At 43.5% G+C, this 18,251-nt stretch overlaps 1 protein-coding gene, 1 non-coding gene and 1 pseudogene across 2 annotated transcripts in view; all 3 read right to left on the reverse strand.

The window, feature by feature from the left end:
• The window catches only part of TEX14 (testis expressed 14, intercellular bridge forming factor), a 134,604-nt gene that overhangs the window by 105,185 nt on the left and 11,168 nt on the right, over positions 1 to 18,251 (reverse strand). Inside the window, exons 2-4 of the mRNA XM_060203834.1 lie at positions 9,672 to 9,786; positions 4,121 to 4,286; positions 710 to 846 (exon numbers count right to left, since the gene is read on the reverse strand). Of these exons, the coding sequence (XP_060059817.1) occupies positions 710 to 846; positions 4,121 to 4,286; positions 9,672 to 9,786 (418 nt within the window). The remainder of the gene's footprint in view (positions 1 to 709; positions 847 to 4,120; positions 4,287 to 9,671; positions 9,787 to 18,251) is intronic.
• LOC103125355 (transmembrane protein 60-like) lies at positions 8,656 to 9,268 on the reverse strand (annotated as a pseudogene).
• Positions 11,632 to 11,844, reverse strand: LOC132542190 (small nucleolar RNA U3). The gene has a single exon (XR_009553303.1). It is a non-coding gene; the product is annotated as a small nucleolar RNA U3 (small nucleolar RNA).

The following is an 18,251-nucleotide window of genomic DNA, read 5'->3' on the forward strand; positions in this document are numbered from 1 at the left end:
GGCTCCCCACCTGCAGGGGGGTTGCTTCACAGACGGTGAAGCAGGTCTGCAGGTATCTGCCTTTCTCTTCCCCTCTGTCTTCCCCTCCCCTCTCCATTTCTCTCTGTCCTATCCAAAACAATGACATCAATAACAACAATAATAACTATAACAACAAAAAAACAACAAGGGCAACAAAAAGGAAAATAAATAAAGTATTTTTTAAAATTTTAAAAAAGGAAAGTATTTTGCATAACCATTGTGCTATCTCCCTAGCTCCACCCTCCAAAAAAAATTAATAATAAGAGATCTTTAAAGAAGCCTGGGGTCTACTTTTTGTGGCTTTGTTCAGGCTGCAATTCTCTAATTCCTACCTAAAACCACCTAAACGATACATAAATTGAGAATCCATAGGCAGCAGAAATTGCTTCTTTGGGCATCCTCTCTCAGAGGCCATGTGTTCTCTCTCTTTCACTCTTTCTCTCCTACACCAGAGCACTGCTGAGCTCTGGCTTATATTGGTGTGTGGGATTGAACCTGGGACTTTGCAGCCTCAGACATGAGAGTCACTTTGCATTACCATTATGCTATCCACCCACCATGTTCTCTCCATCCCAAACTCACCCCTTTAGGTAGGCCAGGTGTTGCAGAGACCTGACGTAGGGCATTGTGGTGGCCCATGCTAGGGCTCCCACAAGACAAACTAGGGTCTGCTCCAAGTAGCACTCACCCCTGCATAAGGCCCCCAAACCGAGGCTGGCTGCTGATGAATCGTTGAGGAGAGTCAATCTTCTTCAGAAGGTCAAAGGAGAAACCCTGAATGATGGCCTGCATGTGTGAGGCACAGCGCTGCATGAACTCCAGCATCTGCAATACACCAAGGAAGATGCTCAGTTCTAGCACAGCAAATAGCCACCCCAGCTTCAGCAGGAACAGAGGAGTCCCCCACTCCCCAGAAGTCTGTGTAAAGAAGAGGGCCCAAGTGATTTTCTAAAACTATAGAATATTTTCAAAAAGATTTGGTGATAAGTGCCCTTCAACAAACAAGGAAACTGAGACATGAGGACTGAAACTGCTTGCCCAAGAACCCAACAGCTAATAAGCAGGGGGAAAAAAATGGGAGGGAAGGGTACTCTGTTCAGCTCCTTCTCTCCGTAAGCGAGGTGCTGTTGCAACCCTTTGTACTTTACATGTCTTGTGTTATTTACTTAAAACATATCAATCCTACAAGTCTGTGGCCTCAGGCAAGTCACTTGATACCAATGGGCCTCAGTTTTCTCTTCTATAAAATGTGGATAGTGGGGCCAGGCAATGATGCACTTGGTTAAGCACACACATAACAATGTGCAATGCACTTGATTAAGCACACACATAACAATGTGCAAGGACCAGGGTTCAATCCCCTGGACCCCACTTGTAGGGGGAAAGCTTCACAAGTGGTAAAGTAGGGTTGCAGGTGTCTCTGTCTCTTTCCCTCTCTATCTCTCCCTCCCTTCTCAATTTCTCTCTGTCTCTATCCAATAATAAATAAATGAATTTTAAAAATTCTTAAGATTCCCAAACAGACATAACGGGCCTAGACCTCAAGTAGATCCCTCTCTCCATTGTTACCAGTCATCTCTATCAGGAACAACACAATAGACCCCTTTGTGGGCCCCCATAGGAACTTCCCCCTAATGTGGATCAACCACAGTAGAGAATGTTCCATCCTCTGAAGGGCATGTTCCACCTGAGGAAGAAAGGTCCTGAAATTGGGGCAGCTTGGAACGTTCCTACTCATGATCACAGAATGTGAGCTCAGATCTATAGGGATGCAGAGGTCACATAGGCTCCTAAGCTAAATATGGGCTTTACAAATCAATGGGGTTTACAGTCAACAATATTTATACCCCTTCCCCATATTAGGGAGCTACTCTCTTCTCTGATGCAGCTTTCTGGTCCTTTTTCCAGCCATAACATCATCTCCCCAGACAATAACTTGTATCCACCTGCATATCAGATGTCAGACTCAGGAAAAAAAAAAAAAGTAGTATAGTCACAGGCTCTTTGGAATATAACTAAAATAGCCCTACTAACTATCTACAAAATGGAGGACCTCCCCTCCCCCCAACTCTTCATCTGAACTATTCCAGCTGTTAGGTCCATGATTAGTCAACAATTTGTTTGGCTCTATATGTTAACTCTTTTTTCAGCCACCAGGTTCCAGATACTAACATGATGCCAGCCGGGCTTCCCAGGGCAGACGATCCCACCAATGTGTACTGTAGCCCAGCTTCCCCAGAGCCCTGCCCCACTAGGGAAAGAGAGAGACAGGCTGAAAGTATGGATCGACCTGCCAACGCCCATGTTCAGCGGTGAAGCAATTACAGAAGCCAGACCTTCCACCTTCTGCACCCCATAATGTCCCTTGGTCCATATTCTCAGAGGGATAAAGAATAGGAAAGCTATCAGGGGAGGGGAGGGGATACAGAGTTCTGGTGGTGGGAATTGTGTGAAGTTGTACCCCTCTTATCCAATGGTTTTTGTCAGTGTTTCCTTTTTATAAATAAAAAGGGAGTGGGCGGGAGGGATGGGTCACAGTCCTTTGGTGGTGGGAATGGTGTTCATGTACACTCTTAGCAAAATGTAGACATATAAATCAGTAGTTAATTAATATGAGAGGGGGAAATCAATTGTATGTCTCAAAGTTTCTCAAAAGACAAACCGAATCTTTTTAATATATAGGCAACGTATTTGATATGCGGACTCTCTCAAAAGCCTAGACCAAGTAGATTAGAAGCTTCCAATAGCACAGCTATATACAAGATACTGGGTACTGTACAGCAAACCATAACAAAGGGACTTTTCAAAGTTAACCCAATTAACAAATAATGTGATAATAATATTAACTATTGATTGTCTTTTTGAACCCTAAGACAGCAGGAACCTCACATCTTCACTATAGAGCCCCTACTTCCCCCAGTCCTGGCACCCTTGGATAGGGTCCACTTTCCCGTATGCATCTCCCAATCCAAACCAAATAATATTGCATCCGCCGGTCACAACCTAACCAAAGCAACGATTGCCATCTCAACATGCTTCACCTCAGACTGTATCCAGAGACTTCACGTGTGGAATGACAACCCTTCAGCTTCATTACTCGGGTGAGACCTTTCCTTTAATAGTACACTCTAATTTCATCTCAGGTAGTTCACTTTCTAACAAAGTCCCATAACCTAGATATACACCATTTTCTGTGAGAGAGAGCTTATGTGCACACGTATCCATAAACTACTGCAAAATATATACCTGAAAGCAGGATTACACTAGAGTTTGCAGTGAGTACCTCCCTAACACTTCCTCTCCACTATTCCAAGCTTGGGATCCATGATTGCTCAACAAATTGTTTGGCTTCATATGTTAACTCTCTTTTCAATCACCAGGTTCCAGATGCCACCAGGATGCTGGCTAGGCTTCCCTGGATTGAAGACCCCACCAATGTGTCCTGGAGCTCAGCTTCCCCAGAGACACAACCTACTAGGGAAAGAGAGAGGCAGACTGGGGGTATGGACCGACCAGTCAACGCCCATGTTCAGCGGGGAAGCAATTACAGAAGCCAGACCTTCTACCTTCTGCAACCCTCAACGACCCTGGGTCCATGCTCCCAGAGGGCTAGAGAATGGGAAAGCTACCATGGGAGGGGGTGGGTTATGGGGATTGGGTGGTGGGAATTGTGTGGAGTTGTACCCCTCCTACCTTATGCTTTTGTTCACTAATCCTTTCTTAAATAAAAAATTTAAAAATTAAAAAAAAAAATTAAAAAAAAAGAAAAACACAGAAAAAAAATAAATATAAATAAAATGGGGATAGTAAAAGGATCTACCTTTGAACAAGGTTGTTGTGCAAATTTAATGATAAATATGCAACCAATTTAGCTGGTAAATGCTAGATAAGGATCACAATTAACAGGTTTCACTCCCTGTTTGTATGTATGACTACTAAAGTTCCCTGGGGTTCTATGGCTGGTTAACTTGTTTCAAACCAGTTATGTGTGCTAGTGCTAATGGAGAGGTCACTCCAAGTCCTGTGACCCCAGGACGAGATTCTGCTCTGACTCCCACTCCTCTGCTTTGCCTCAGAGGGGATAAGCACCCACACTTACCCCAGTGCTGCGCTCCTTTCCTGCTGCCACGGCCCAGGTCTGTGGGTTCCGGCCCTTCTCATCATGGAGTCGGAGGTCACCCCCTGCAGCCAGCAGTTTGCTCAGGACCCACTGATTGCCTGAAAATGCTGCTGCATGGACAGGGGTGCTTCCATCAAAGCAGCGGCTAGAGAGAGAGGAACAGTTAAGTGTCCACGGAAATACTCTTCTTCTTCTCCATAAATATTTTATTATCTTTATTTATGTATTGGATAGAAACAGCCAGAAACCGGGAGGGAAGGGAAGATAAGGGCAGAGACAGAGAGACACCTGCAGCATAGCTTTACCACTCGTGAAGCTTCCCCATTGCAGGTGAGGACCAGGGGCTTGAACCTGGATCTTTGTGCACTGTAGTGTGTGTTTAACTAGGTGCACCACCACCTGGCCCTATTTCTCTTCTTTTACTTTAACCAGAACACTGTTCAGCCCTGGCTTGTGATGGTGCTAGGAATTGAACCCGGGATGTTTCATGCCTCAGGCATGAAGATCTTTTGCATAACCCTTATGCTATCTCCCCAAGCTAGCAATACTCTTGCCTTCCACCCTGTGGAGGATGGGGGTGGGAACCAATGGGTAACACCTGGTTCTTTCTACAAAGGCAACCTCTGGTGAGAAGGTCATGACACCTGTGTCAGCAACAGCTTCATACACATTCCTTCCACCATCCTGACCTCAACCCTTCAAGGTGCTATCATTTTCCAATTTATAGAAGGGATCTGGGTGGTGGCACATTTTGTTAAGTGCACTATGTGCAAGGACCTTGGTTCAAGACCCCAGTCCCCATGTGCAGGGGGGAAGCTTGATGAATAAAGCAGTACTTCAGGTCTATCTCCACCCTCTCTCAATTTCTCTGTCCTATCAAATAATTTTTAATTTTAAAAAAGTTACCATTTCAGACCAAGAAGTAGACAGGTACAGCTGTATGAGCTAGCTGCATGTATATCCATGTCTGAGTCTTATTCCAAATCCAGACCTTTTCTCCCCACCTCCACCCCCACCACTGGTTGTCCTGAACAATTATGTCTGTAGCACCCTGGGGTAAATAAGATTGGTGAAGCAAAGACCATCACCCTTATATGAGAATGTCTCCCAAATTCTATGGGACAGGCTCATAATCGTATCAGTAAAGTCAAACTATCTGAGGCATGAGGAGATGAACTTTATTTACGTTATTAATTTTTTTTTTTTACCAGAGCACTGATCAGCTCTGGGTATGGTGGTATGGGAGATTGAATCTGGGACTTAAAAGCCTCAGGCATGATAGTCTCTTTGTAGAGCCATTACCCTACTTAACCCTGCCCATTTTTTTTTTTTTTAGTGGGGCCAAGTAGTGGTACACCCAGTTGAGTGTACACATTACCATGTGCAAGGAACTGCGTTCCAAGCTCCCAATCCCCACCTGCAGGAGGGAAGTTTCACAAGTGGTGAAGCAGTGCTACAGGTGTCGATCTTCCTCCCTACATCCCCTCCACTCTTAATTTTTCTCTCTTATCAAATAAAAAGGAAAAGAAAAAAGAAAGAGATGAAGGGAAGGGGAAAATGGAGTAATAAATTTGTCATGTAGGCACTGAGCCCCAGTAATAACCCTGGGGGGGGGGATCAATCAAATAATAATTTTTAAAAAAAAGAAAAAAATAGCCACCAGGAGTGGTGGACTCATTACACAGTCACCGAGGCCCAATGATAACCCCAGAAGCAATATTTTTCTGTTATTAAACAAACAGGATCTCAATTAAATAGTCCTGCAGGTTTTCTCTCTTCTCTCTTTGATCTCACTCACTTTTGCCTCCTTTTCACTGTTATGCTCTCTTTGAGTGTGTTTTTTCTCCCAGCGTTACCACTGGGGCTCAGTGCCTGCACTACGAATCCACTGTTCCTGTGGCCATTTTTTTTATTTTAATTGGGTAGGTCAGAGAGAAATTGAGAGGTATGGGGAAAGACAGAGAAGGACAGAGAAAGGGAGACACTTGTAGCCCTACTTCACAGCTTGTGAAGCGAGCCCTCTTGCAGGTGGGGACTGGGGGCTCAAACCAGGATCCTTGCTCGGGTACCTGCACTTCATACTATGTGGGCTTAACGCAATGGGCTACCTACCGCCCCACCCTTCTTTGACTGCTTTGAAAGAAAACCAGAGCATTACTCTGGAACATGCAGTGCTAGTCTGCAGATTCTTGGGCTGCTGTTTGTTTAAGCTATATTTATGTTTATAAGAAAGAAAAGGGGGGAGTTGGGCGGTAGCGCAGTGTGTTAAGCCCAAGGACTGGGCGAAAGGATCCCGGTTTGAGGCCCCGACTCCCCACCTGCAGGGGAGTCGCTTCACAAGTAGTGAAACAGGTCTTCAGGTGTCTATCTTTCTCTCCCCCTCTGTCTTCCCTTCCTCTCTCCATTTCTCTCTGTTCTATCCAACAACGACATCAGTAACAACAATAATAAAACAACAATGTCAACGAAAGAGAATAAATAAATATTTTTTAAAAAGAAAGAAAGATGAAGGGGCCGGGTGGTGGTGCACCTGGTTGAGCGTACATATTACAGTGCTCAAAGACCCAGGTTGGACTCCCTGGTCCCCACCTGCAGGGGGAAAGCTTCATGAGTGGTGAAGCAGTGCTGCAGGTGTCTCTCTCCCTCTCACCTCTACCCTCTCAATTTCTGACTGTGTCTATCCAATAAATAAAGATTTTTTTAAAATTTAAGGAAATAAAGACCAGAGAATTGCTCATCTCTGACTTAGAAGCTCCAAGCAAAGCTGCAAATGTCTCTCTTTTTCTTTCCCTCTCTCTTCTTCTCTCTTTCTCCCCACTCAATTTCTCTCTGTCTTATAAGAGAGAGGTGTGTGTTGGGGGGGGTTAAGTGGAGTCAGGGGAATAGTATAATTCTAATGCAAAAAACTTTCATGCCCTGGGCTCTAAAAGTCCAAAGTTTAATTACCAGTACTACCAAAAGCCACAGTAGAGCAATGCTCTGGTAAAATAAATAAAATAATTTAATGTATTTAACCACAACTAGAAGAGTCAGGCAAAAGTTATCTAGACATACTAACATCAAATATCTTACAACTGATGAAAACAAATTGATTGTGAACAACTTGACTGTAGGATATGTTAAAATGTGTGAAATGGGAGTCAGCCGTAGTGCAGTGAGTTAAGCACATGTGGTGCGAAGCATAAGGACCAGTGTAAGGATCCCGGTTCGAGCCCTCAGCTCCCCACCTGCAGAGGAGTTGCTTCACAGGCTGTGAAGCAGGTCTGCAGGTGTCTATCTTTCTCTCCCCCTCTCTGTCTTCCCCTCCTCTCTCCATTTCTCTCTGTCCTATCTAACAATGACGACATCAATAACAACAACAATAATAACTACAACAACCCGTGGCACAAAGTGCAAGGACCGGCCTAAGGATCTCAGTTTGAGCCCGGGACTCCCCACCTGCAGGGGAGTGGCTTCACAGGCAGTGAAGCAGGTCTGCAGGTGTCTATCTTTTCCTTTCCCTCTCCCCCCCCCCCCGTCTTCCCCATCTCTCTCCATTTTTCTCTGTCCTATCCAACAATAAACAATACCAACAACAACAATAATAACCACAACAAGGCTACAACAACAAGGGCAACAAAAGGGGGAAAAATAACTACAACAATAAAAAACCAGGGCAACAGAAAGGAAAATAAATAATTCAAAAAAATGTGTGAATAAATAATTATAACCCAGTGATGCAAAAAGTCACTGATTCATGAATAATAAAGCTTCACTTAGTTTATTCATAGGACTAGGTAAAAATACTCGTGAAATTTTTATTAGCAGCTGAAACTATATTTCAATATACTGTATTTCATTGTTTTTAAAGTTTTTCCGGAACATACTTTATTTACATAGGTGTTGGTATCTTCTAATTCTGCTTTTAAAAACCCCTTCTGTTTCATTTGGTTTAAATCCCTCCTGCTTAACACTGCATTCTATTTACATAACCACTGTATTCTATTTACATAACCACTGCCATCTATTTACATAAATCACTTTTACATTTACATAAAGCACCACCTTCCCTCCAGGGCATTGGTGGTTTAGTGGTAGAATTCTCACCTGCTCCACCCCCTCTCCTTGTCACACCCTGATCCTCTCCTTGTCACACCCTGATTTTCACCAGTCACTTTTCTCTCCACCCTCTCTGCATCACATCCTGTTCACACCCTACTTGGGAAGTATATATAAAGACAACATTGTTCATTTTAGTTAGTTGTTAGTTTAGTCTAGCTTGGTATAGATTGTGCTGCGTCCTGCATGATACTGCGTACAGCTCAACCATGAGTCCCTGGTCGTCTGTCTCCCGTCAGTGAAGCTCAGCCCAACACATAGGGATATTAAAGATAGTAATAATGCAAACACTAAATAATTAAGCTTTAGATCGACTAAATGTCCATGATTCACCGAGACTATATTTTATGGTAGCAATATAAAACTACATTTGGTATTTTTCTCAGTTCTCTGGTATTCTTCAAGCTTGCAGTGATTCAAAACATTTTAGTGATAGCTTGCTGAATAGCAATAAAATAAGATGATGTCCTGCAAAGTCTGTCTCTCACAAAAAAGACATTATATTCAAGCTCTGTCAAAGCCCCAGCCAGTAAGGCCCATAACAGAATGAAGACATAGGACAGATTCATGGTAGTGAATTGTTCCAGCTTAGCACAGAGTGCAAGGCAGAAGGCTAATTTCAGTAACATTGCAATGAGGTACCAGGATTTTTTTTTTTTAATATTGTGGGATCTATGTCAAGGGTCAAAGTCAGACTTACATCGCCCAGCCATTTTCACAATCGCATAACAAGAAGGACAGCATCAAATATCCAGACTGGAAAAAATATGAGAAACCAGTTCCAAGGTGCCTTCTCGTCCAGTTTCAACACCAACATGATCAAGAAGAGTAATGTGAAAAGCCAGGTGAGTAGTACTCTCTGAGCCAAGGACATTCTCATTTAAACAGTTTAAAGAGGCTGTTGTGGAGTTGAAAAAAGGGATATATACCCTGGCAGTGCCGCAGGTCAGACGGCAGAGAGGGGCGCAAAGAACCGGTAGCTTGACAGTTTGGAAACTTGGCCTTTTCCACACCTTTCCCCCCATTAAAATCCAGAATCCATCACACGATAAGTCAAGAGCGAGGTCTCAGTTCTGCCTCTCCTAACGATTGCTGTATTTCATTTTTTAAATTATATTTATTTATTGGATAGAGACAGCCAGAAACTGGGGAGGGGGAGATAGAGAGGGAGAGACACCAGCAACACTGCTTCACCGCTTGCCAAGCTTTCCTCCTGCAAGTAGGGACTGGGGGCTGGAACCTGGGTCCTTGTACACTGTATCACATGCACTCAACCAGGTGCACTATCACCTGGTCCCAACATACTGTCTTTCATAGTACAAGTTAGAAAAGTTGTTTTTCTTATAATATCTTGTCATATTGTTATACAAATGCTTCAATTCATTTTAATGAATAATATTTATTTTCTAAGTACTAATATTATTATACTTACTGATTTGGATCTGATCCATAATCCACCAGAACATCAACTAATTTTGTAAGGCCTAGTAATGCTGCAACAAAAAGTGATGTCTGGCCCAGGGAGTTAACTGCATCAACATAAATCCCTGCAAAGCAAATTCCAGAATCACTGTGAGTATCAAGAAATTTCTTGAGATAAAGCAGATAGATTCACAAGGAGGAAATAACAAAAATGCCTCCATGTAGCGGCTTAAGTTCTTGAGTCAAGACCTCAGCTAAAGCTGAATGAAGAAAGTGACTCAGTAGCAGGGCTCTGAGTCATAAACAACCTCACTGGGGCATGTAGGGAATGCTCTCTAGATGGGTCAGTAGACAATAAGGACTTTTTGGTCCACTAGTTAATAAAAATTATGATATAACATACCTAAGATGTACCCGACGAATACTGAGAACAAAATGCATGTTTTATTCACTAACAATGTATGTTATTGGTTATTAAGCATATATAGACACTGAGATTGTGAGTAAAACTGAACCACTTGTGTAAGGATTCGGCCTAGCCCTGTCTTTGTAATTAATCCTATCTTTCTTTAAGGGTCTTGAATACTGACTGAGATAGCCTTAGCACGTCCATATAGTACTCTCATTTTTGTTAGTAGTCAAATCATTTAGGAAATAATGATTTACAAGATAATTATCACATGAGTGATAGATGTCTGCTTCCCACTCCCATTATCAACTGGTCTTCCTCCACCAAATGGGTCCTCAATGCCCTCTCAACCTCATCCCATCTCCCCTAGTACTTTCTTCCTCTTTTCTCTCTTCTTCTTCTTTTATTTTTTAAATATTTATTAATGTATTTATTTGTGGGAGGGGGAGAACCAGAGCATCACTCTGACACATGTAATACCAAGGATCAAACTCAGGACCCTATACTTGAAAGTCCAACACTATTCATTGTCCCACATACCATGTTTCCTCCCTCACTATTTTTCCTATATCACTACTACAAAGAAGGTAGGGGTGTGCAAAGTCAGACCATAGGACTGAAGCCTGAAGCCCCAGGTTCAATTGCTGGCACAAATTGTCAGGAGCTGAGCAGTGCTTTGGTCTCCTGCACATAAAAATAAGTAAATAATTTTTTAATATTTATTTATTTATTCCCTTTTGTTGCCCTTGTTTTATTGTTGTTGTTATTGATGTCCTTGTTATTGGATTGGACAGAGAGAAATGGAGAGGAAGGGGAGGCAGAGGGGGTAAAGATAGACACCTGCAGACCTGCTTCATCACCTGTGAAGTGACTCCCCTGCAGGTGGGAAGCCAGGGCCTCAAACCAAGATCCTTATGCAGGCCCTTGAGCTTAACACGCGGCTCTACCACCCAACTCCCACAAGTAAATAAAATTTAAAAGGTAATTGAAGGGGTAAGGTAGTGGTGCACCTGGTTAAAAACTACAGGGGGAAAGCTTCAGGACTGGTAAAGCTGGGCTGCAGGTTCCTCTCAATTTTAATACATCAATAATAAATAAAAATACTAAGCATAAATAATAAAAAATAAAAATAATTGAGTACTTGAGGTGGTAACTCAGTGATACAACAAACTTACCTGAAAGACTTGTATATATTTGAAAAATAGCTTGGCATTACCACTTTAAATGGCTTTACAACCAAAATCTTTTAACCTATCTTGCTATCTGATGTACAAGAAGATCATTAGAAAACATGACAACATTGTCTAGAATAGAATAATACTTTACATATATACTGGTACAATATGTAATATTTGGTTGAATACACATATGACAGAACACGACATATGCCACAGCGATATACCTTTATAATAGAACAGTCTTGCCAACAGACATACTGTGTCATGACAACTGCTAACCAGTAAAACCTAGAACCTCAATTACTAGAATATCACCATTTAGAAGAAAATAAAAGCCAAAAAATAAAAACAAAACAGCTATTTTTGGTGACAGATTGAAGGAAACCACTCAGATTGCGTTCTCTCCCTCTTCTCCCCCAAAGGAAGAGAAGAACGATCATCAATAGCAAAAGGCAGTTGCAAAAGCAACACCTAGAGCTGGCTTCACGCTCAGGAGAGAACGCTGTGCCTCCTCCTCGTGGTTTCGGGTGCCCTACACGATCAGAGGAACTTCTCTAGTAACGTACTATAGAAATGATCCCTGAAAGTATAGTCTTAGTTTGAGCTCCTTTGCACTTCGGAGGTAGACAAAATTCACATACATACAAGTAATGGTGAGTTTTTCTTGATATTTTTTTCCTTATGTCACTTTTCCCCAAGACCTTTTTAAAAGGTTCAATTTCATTTACTATAAATTTTCTGAAGAGTTTTTTCATTATCAAAGCTGTACAGTCTGTTTTAAATGCTCCAGAGTTTCTAAATCTAGTGCAAGCTCTCAATTAACATGTGGTAGCAGAACAGCCAATCAGACGACAGCGAAATTTAAGATTCTCTAAAGACAACGGAGCTTGCCCGGAACATCCGGACACGCCCCTATTTGGACCAATTGGCAGAGCTTGGGGGCCATTCGAAAGAAAAACCGTGAGAAGTTAGATGGCATAAGCTACAACCTAAAGCCAAAAGCTCTGGCACTTATAAAGCGCGCCGTGTTCTTAAACTGTATCCTGTGATCTAAATGTCAGATACAGAAATGCTCTGTTGGGGTTTCTTCAAACCAGGGATGTTGCTCAGACCGTTCCACTGGATTGTGGGTCCCTGAGAGTTATGCCTGCCTCCTGCTCTAGAGGAAAAATAAAAAAGGCCTTTGCAGGAAAAACTGAGAGGTAGGAGGACAAGAACAATCTCAAATATTGATTAGAACCTTCCTAGGTTCTTAGAAACGCAGTGTAGGCAAACACAGTAGGTACCTTCCTATATGCTTTTCTCTCTTCCAGTAAAGTCCTGTAGGAATAGACAAAGCACATGTCCCAGTGATGTCTTACTCTCATTCTCTCCTATCTTTCTAATTAATAAATAAGTAAAATATTTTAAAAGAGGACAGACACCTCCAAACCTACAACATCACTAAGGCAAGTATAAACCTATGGGACTACATCAAATTAAAAAGCTTCTGTACAGCAAAAGAAACCACTACCCAAACCAAGAGACCCCTCACAGAATGGGAGAAGATCTTTACATGCCATACATCAGACAAGAGTTTAATAACCAACATATATATAAAGAGCTTGCCAAACTCAACAAGACAACAAATAACCCCATCGAAAAATGGGGAGAGGACATGGACAGAATATTCACCACAGAAGAGATCCAAAAGGCCAAGAAACACATGAAAAAATGCTCCAAGAACAGTCTGGAGAACTCTTAGAAGGCTAGAAATGGACCTACCCTATGACCCTGCAATTCCTCTCCTGGGGATATATCCTAAGGAACCCAACACATCCATCCAAAAAGATCTGTGTACACATATGTTCTTGGCAGCACAATTTGTAATAGCCAAAACCTGGCTTTACCACTCTCCATTGGAATTAGCAGTAAAACCTGTGGCCAGAAGCCAGCTAGACTAGGACCTGGGCCTGAGACACCCATCAGTGGAATTTGAAGAAGAAAAACCTGTGGCCAGAGGCCAAAAGGAGTCATCCCCTAAGTGGTAGAGAGTTGGCCTGGCTAGCTAGCTAGCCCTCCAAATATCCAATAACCATACAGGCCAAGAAGTAAAGAATGAAGGATGCCTACATCCACCTAAGAGCCCTTCAGGCATTTGGGGGGTCTCGGCTGGCCTCCCTGCTCAAGAGGTACCTGACCTGGACTGGCAGTCAGGAAGGGCTTCCTGCAGGAGAGGACAGCTGAGCTGAGCCTTAAAGAACAGCTGGGTGGCACAGGGGGACTCCATGGAAGGTAGAATGGTGCACTGGTGCATCTCCTGTCTGTCTGTCTGTGTCCTCTCCCTTTCTCACTCTTTATTTCACTCTAAACTAAAGAACAGAGCTGGAGAGAGAGCATAATGACTCTGCAAAATCTCATGCCTGAGGCTCCAAAGGACCCAGGTTGAATCTCCCACACCACCAGAAGCCACAGCTGAGCAGTGCTCTGGTGAAAAGGTGGAAGGAAGGAAGGAAGGAAGGAAGGAAGGAAGGAAGGAAGGAAGGAAGGAAGGAAGGAAGGAAGGACTGGGTTGTCTTCCTCTTATTTGTCACAAATACCAAGGAACCAGAAACCCCCAGCACATCTGGCTGTAGACCAGTGACTGAAGATGTCCCTGATTCTTCAAGCAAGGGCAGGGGGAGGGGGCCTCTTCAATGAAGAGAGCTGCAATCTCTCATTGTGGCGCGGGGGGTGGCACAGTGGATAAGCCACTGGGCTCTCGAGCATGTGGTAAATTCAGTCCCTGGCACCACATATGCCAGAGTGATGCTCTGGTTCTCTATTTTCAATCCCTCCTCCCCTGCCCTCCCCTTCCTCCTCCTTCTCTCTCTCTCAAACATAAATAAGAATAAATCCTAAAAGTAATAATGGTCCAGGAGGTAAATTCTCAAGCATGAGGTTCTGAGTTCTATCCCGGCATCATGTGTACCTGAGTAATGCTCTGACCCCCATATTAATAAATAAATAACATCTTTTTAAAATAAATAAATAAAGAAAAAAGAGAGAGACTTAAAAAAATAATCTTTTGCAGTAAGTTGACATTGGGGATTGAACCTAGCACCTTTGATGTCACAGGCATGAAAGTCTTTTTTTTGGATAGAGACAGCCAGAAAGGAGGGAAGGGGGAGATAAGAGGAGAGAGAGACAGTCACCTGCAACCCTGCTTCACCACTTGTGAAGCTTTCCCCCTGCAAGTGAGGACCAGGGGCTTAAACACAGGTCCTTGAACATTGTAATATATGTGCTCAACCAGGTGTGCCACCACCTGGTCACCCCCCCAAAATTTTTTTCGCACATGGCACAAAGTGCAAGGACCAGCCTAAGAATCCCGGTTCAAGCCCCCTCCCCACCTGCAGGAGGTTCACTTCACAGGCGGTGAAGCAGGTCTGCAGGTGTCTGTCTTTCTCTCCTCCTCTCTGTCTTCCCCTCCTCTCTCCATTTCTCTCTGTCCTATCCAACAACGACGACAACAATAATACCTACAACAATAAAACAACAAGAGCAACAAAATGGAATAAACATTAATTAATTTTTTTTAATTTAAAATAAATAAAGGCAGCAAAAGGGAATGAATAAAAGAAAAAGGAAATCAAAGAAGAAACTTTGAAAAACAAGGGCAACAAAAGGGAAAATAAATAAATAAAAAAGAAAGAAAGAAAGAAAGGAGAAAGAAAGAAAGAAAGAAAGACAAAGACACTGTGCTATCTCCTCGGCCCTATAATTTTTTTTTTTTTAATTTTTCAAGTTACTTTAAGGACTGTAAAAGTACAGTTCACATTTCAAGGTTCTTCCTTTTTTTGTGATCTTTCTTTTTTAAAATATTTTTTTAATTTATTTTCCTTTTTTGTTGCCCTTATTTTTATCATTGTTGTGGTTATTATTGTTGTTATTGTTGCCAGACAGGACAGAGAGAAATGGAGAAAGATGGGGAAGACAGAGAGGGGGAGAGAAAGATAGACACCTGCAGACCTGCTTCACCGCCTGTGAAGCGACTCCCCTGCAGGTGGGGAGCCGGGGGATCAAACCGGGATCCTTGTGCCGGTCCTTGAGCTTTGCGCCACATGCGCTTAACCCGCTGTGCTACAGCCCGACCCCCTTTTTAAAAAATTTTTATTTATAAAATGGAAACACTGACAAGACCATAGGATAAGAGGGGTACAATTCTAACCACCAGAAATCCATATCCCATCCCCTCCCCTGATAGCTTTCCTATTCTTTATCCCTCTGGGAGTATGGACCCAGGGTCATTAAAGGGTGCAGGAGGTTGAAGGTCTGGCTTCTGTAATTGCTTCCTCACTGTACATGGATGTTGACAGGTTGATCCATACTCCCAGTCTGCCTCTCTCTTTCCCTAGTGGGGCAGGGCTCTGGGGAAGCGGGCCTCCAGGACACACTGGTGGGGTCATCGGCCCAGGGAAGTCCGGTTGACATCATGGTAGTATCTGGAACCTGAGGCCCAGAAAAGACCAAGGCCCTCTTTTTTTGGTGGCGAGGCGATTCAATTCTTTTTTTTTTTAATTTCTTTATTGGGGAATTAATGTTTTATATTCGACAGTAAATACAATAGTTTGTACATGCATAACATTCCCCAGTTTCCCATATAACAATACAACCCCCACTAGGTCCTCTGTCATCCTTCTTGGACCTGTATTCTCCCCACCCACCCACCCCAGAGTCTTTTACTTTGGTGCGATGCGCCAATTCCAGTTCAGGTTCTACTTGTGTGTTTTTGTTTTTGTTTTCTGATCTTGTTTTTCAACTTTTGCCTGAGAGTGAAATCATCCCATATTCATCCTTCTGTTTTGTTTTTCCTTTTGTTGCCCTTGTTTTATTGTTGTAGTTATTATTGATGTTGTTGTTGGATAGGATAGAGAGAAATGGAGAGAGGAAGGGAAGACAGAGAGGGGGAGAGAAAGACAGACACCTGCAGACCTGCTTCACCGCTTGTGAAGCGACTCCCCTGCAGGTGGGGAGCCAGGGCCTTGAACTGGGATCCTTATATGGGTCTTTGCGCTTAGTGCCATCTGCACTTAACCCACTGCACTACCACCAACTCCCTCCCTGCCCTTTTTAAAACTGTTTACACCAGAGCACTCACTGCTCAGCTCTGGCTGATGGTGGTGTTGCAAAGGATTGAACCTGTGGCTTTGGAGCCTCAGGCATAAGCATCTCTTTGCATAACCATTATGCTATCTAACCAACCCCCCCTCTGCAACAAATAAACAATTAAAAAATTATTTATTCCCTTTTTTTGCCCTTGTTTTTTATTGTTGTAGTTATTAATGTTGTTGTTGTTGGATAGGACAGAGAGAAATGGAGAGAGGAGGGGAAGACGGGGAGAGAAAGACAGACAACTGCAGACCTGCTTCACCACCTGTGAAGGGACTCCCCTGCAGGTCGGGAACCCGGGGCTCCAACCCGGATCCTTGGCCACCTGCCCTTAACCCGCTGCGCGACCGCCCAATTCCCATAAACACAGTTTTTAAGAAAGGGTGGGAAGGGAGCCAGGCGGTAGGGCAGCTGGTTAAGTGCACATGGCACAAAGCCCAAGGACCAGCGTAAGGATCCAGGTTCGAGCCCCAGGCTGCAGGGAGTCGCTTCATAAGCAGTGAAGCAGATCTACAGGTGTCTTTCTTTCCCTCTCTCTGTCTTCCTCTCCTCTCTCAGTTTCTTTCTGTCCTATCCAGCAATAATAACATGGGCAACAAAATGGGAAAAATGGCCTTCAGGAGCAGTGAATTCATAGTGCAGGCACCAAGCCCCAGGATGACCCTGGAGACAAAAAAAATAAATAAATAAATACAACAATAAAAAGCAACAAGGGCAACAAAAGGGAATAAATAAATAAAAAATTTTTTTAAAAAGGGAGTTGGGAGGTAGTGCAGCGGGTTAAGCACACGTGGCGCAAAGTGCAAGGACCGGCAGAAGGATCCCAGTTCAAGTCCCAGGCTCCCCAGCTGTAGGGGAGTCGCTTCACAAGCAGTGAATCAGGTCTGCAGGTGTCTATCTTAGTCTCCCATTTTCTCTCCATTTCTCTCTGTTCTTTTTTTCTTTTTATTCCCTTTTGTTTCCCTTGTTGTTTTATTATTGTAGTTATCGTTGTTATTGATGTCATCGTTGTTGGATAGGACAGAGAGAAATGGAGAGGTGAGGGGAAGATAGAGAGGGGGAGAGAAAGATAGACACTTGCAGACCTGCTTCACCGCCTGTGAAGCGACTCCCCTGCAGGCGGGGAGCCGGGGGCTGGAACCGGGATCCTTATGCCGGTCCTTGTGCTTTGCACCACGTGCACTTAACCCGCTGCGCTACCTCCTGACTCCCCATTTCTCTCTGTTCTATCCAATAACAACAATAAAACAAGGGCAACAAAGGGGGAATAAATAAATAAATTTTTTTTAAAAAAATGAAGGGGAGGCAGATGGTAGCGCAACGGGTTAAGCGCATAGGGCGCGAAGAGCAGGCTTAAGGATTCTGGTTCGAGCCCCCGCCTCTCCACCTGAAGGGGGGATCACCTCACAAGAGGTGAAGCAGGTCTGCAGGTGTCTTTCTCTCCCCCTCTCTGTCTTATCCAACAACAACAGCAATGGCAACAATAACAATAATAACAACAACTAGGGCAATAACAAGGGCAACAAAATGGGAAAACTGACCTCCAATGGATTCATAGTGCAGGCACCGAGCCCCAGCAATAATCCTGGAGGCAAAAAAAAAAAAAAGGTGGGAATATAGCATTATGGTTCTGCAGGAAGACTTTAAACTGGGAGCTGGGCGGTAGCGCAGCTGGTTAAGCGCATATAGCGCAAAGCGCAGGGACCGGCATAAAGATACCGGTTCGAACTCCCGGCTCCCCACCTGCAGGGGAGTCACTTCATAGGCGGTGAAGCAGGTCTGCTTGTGTCTTTCTCTCCCCTCTGTTTTCCCCTCCTCTCTCCATTTCTTTTGTCTTATCCAACAATGACATCAATAACAATAACTACAACAA

This window comes from Erinaceus europaeus, chromosome 12 (assembly GCF_950295315.1).
Source record: "Erinaceus europaeus chromosome 12, mEriEur2.1, whole genome shotgun sequence".
Classification (NCBI taxonomy): domain Eukaryota; kingdom Metazoa; phylum Chordata; class Mammalia; order Eulipotyphla; family Erinaceidae; genus Erinaceus; species Erinaceus europaeus.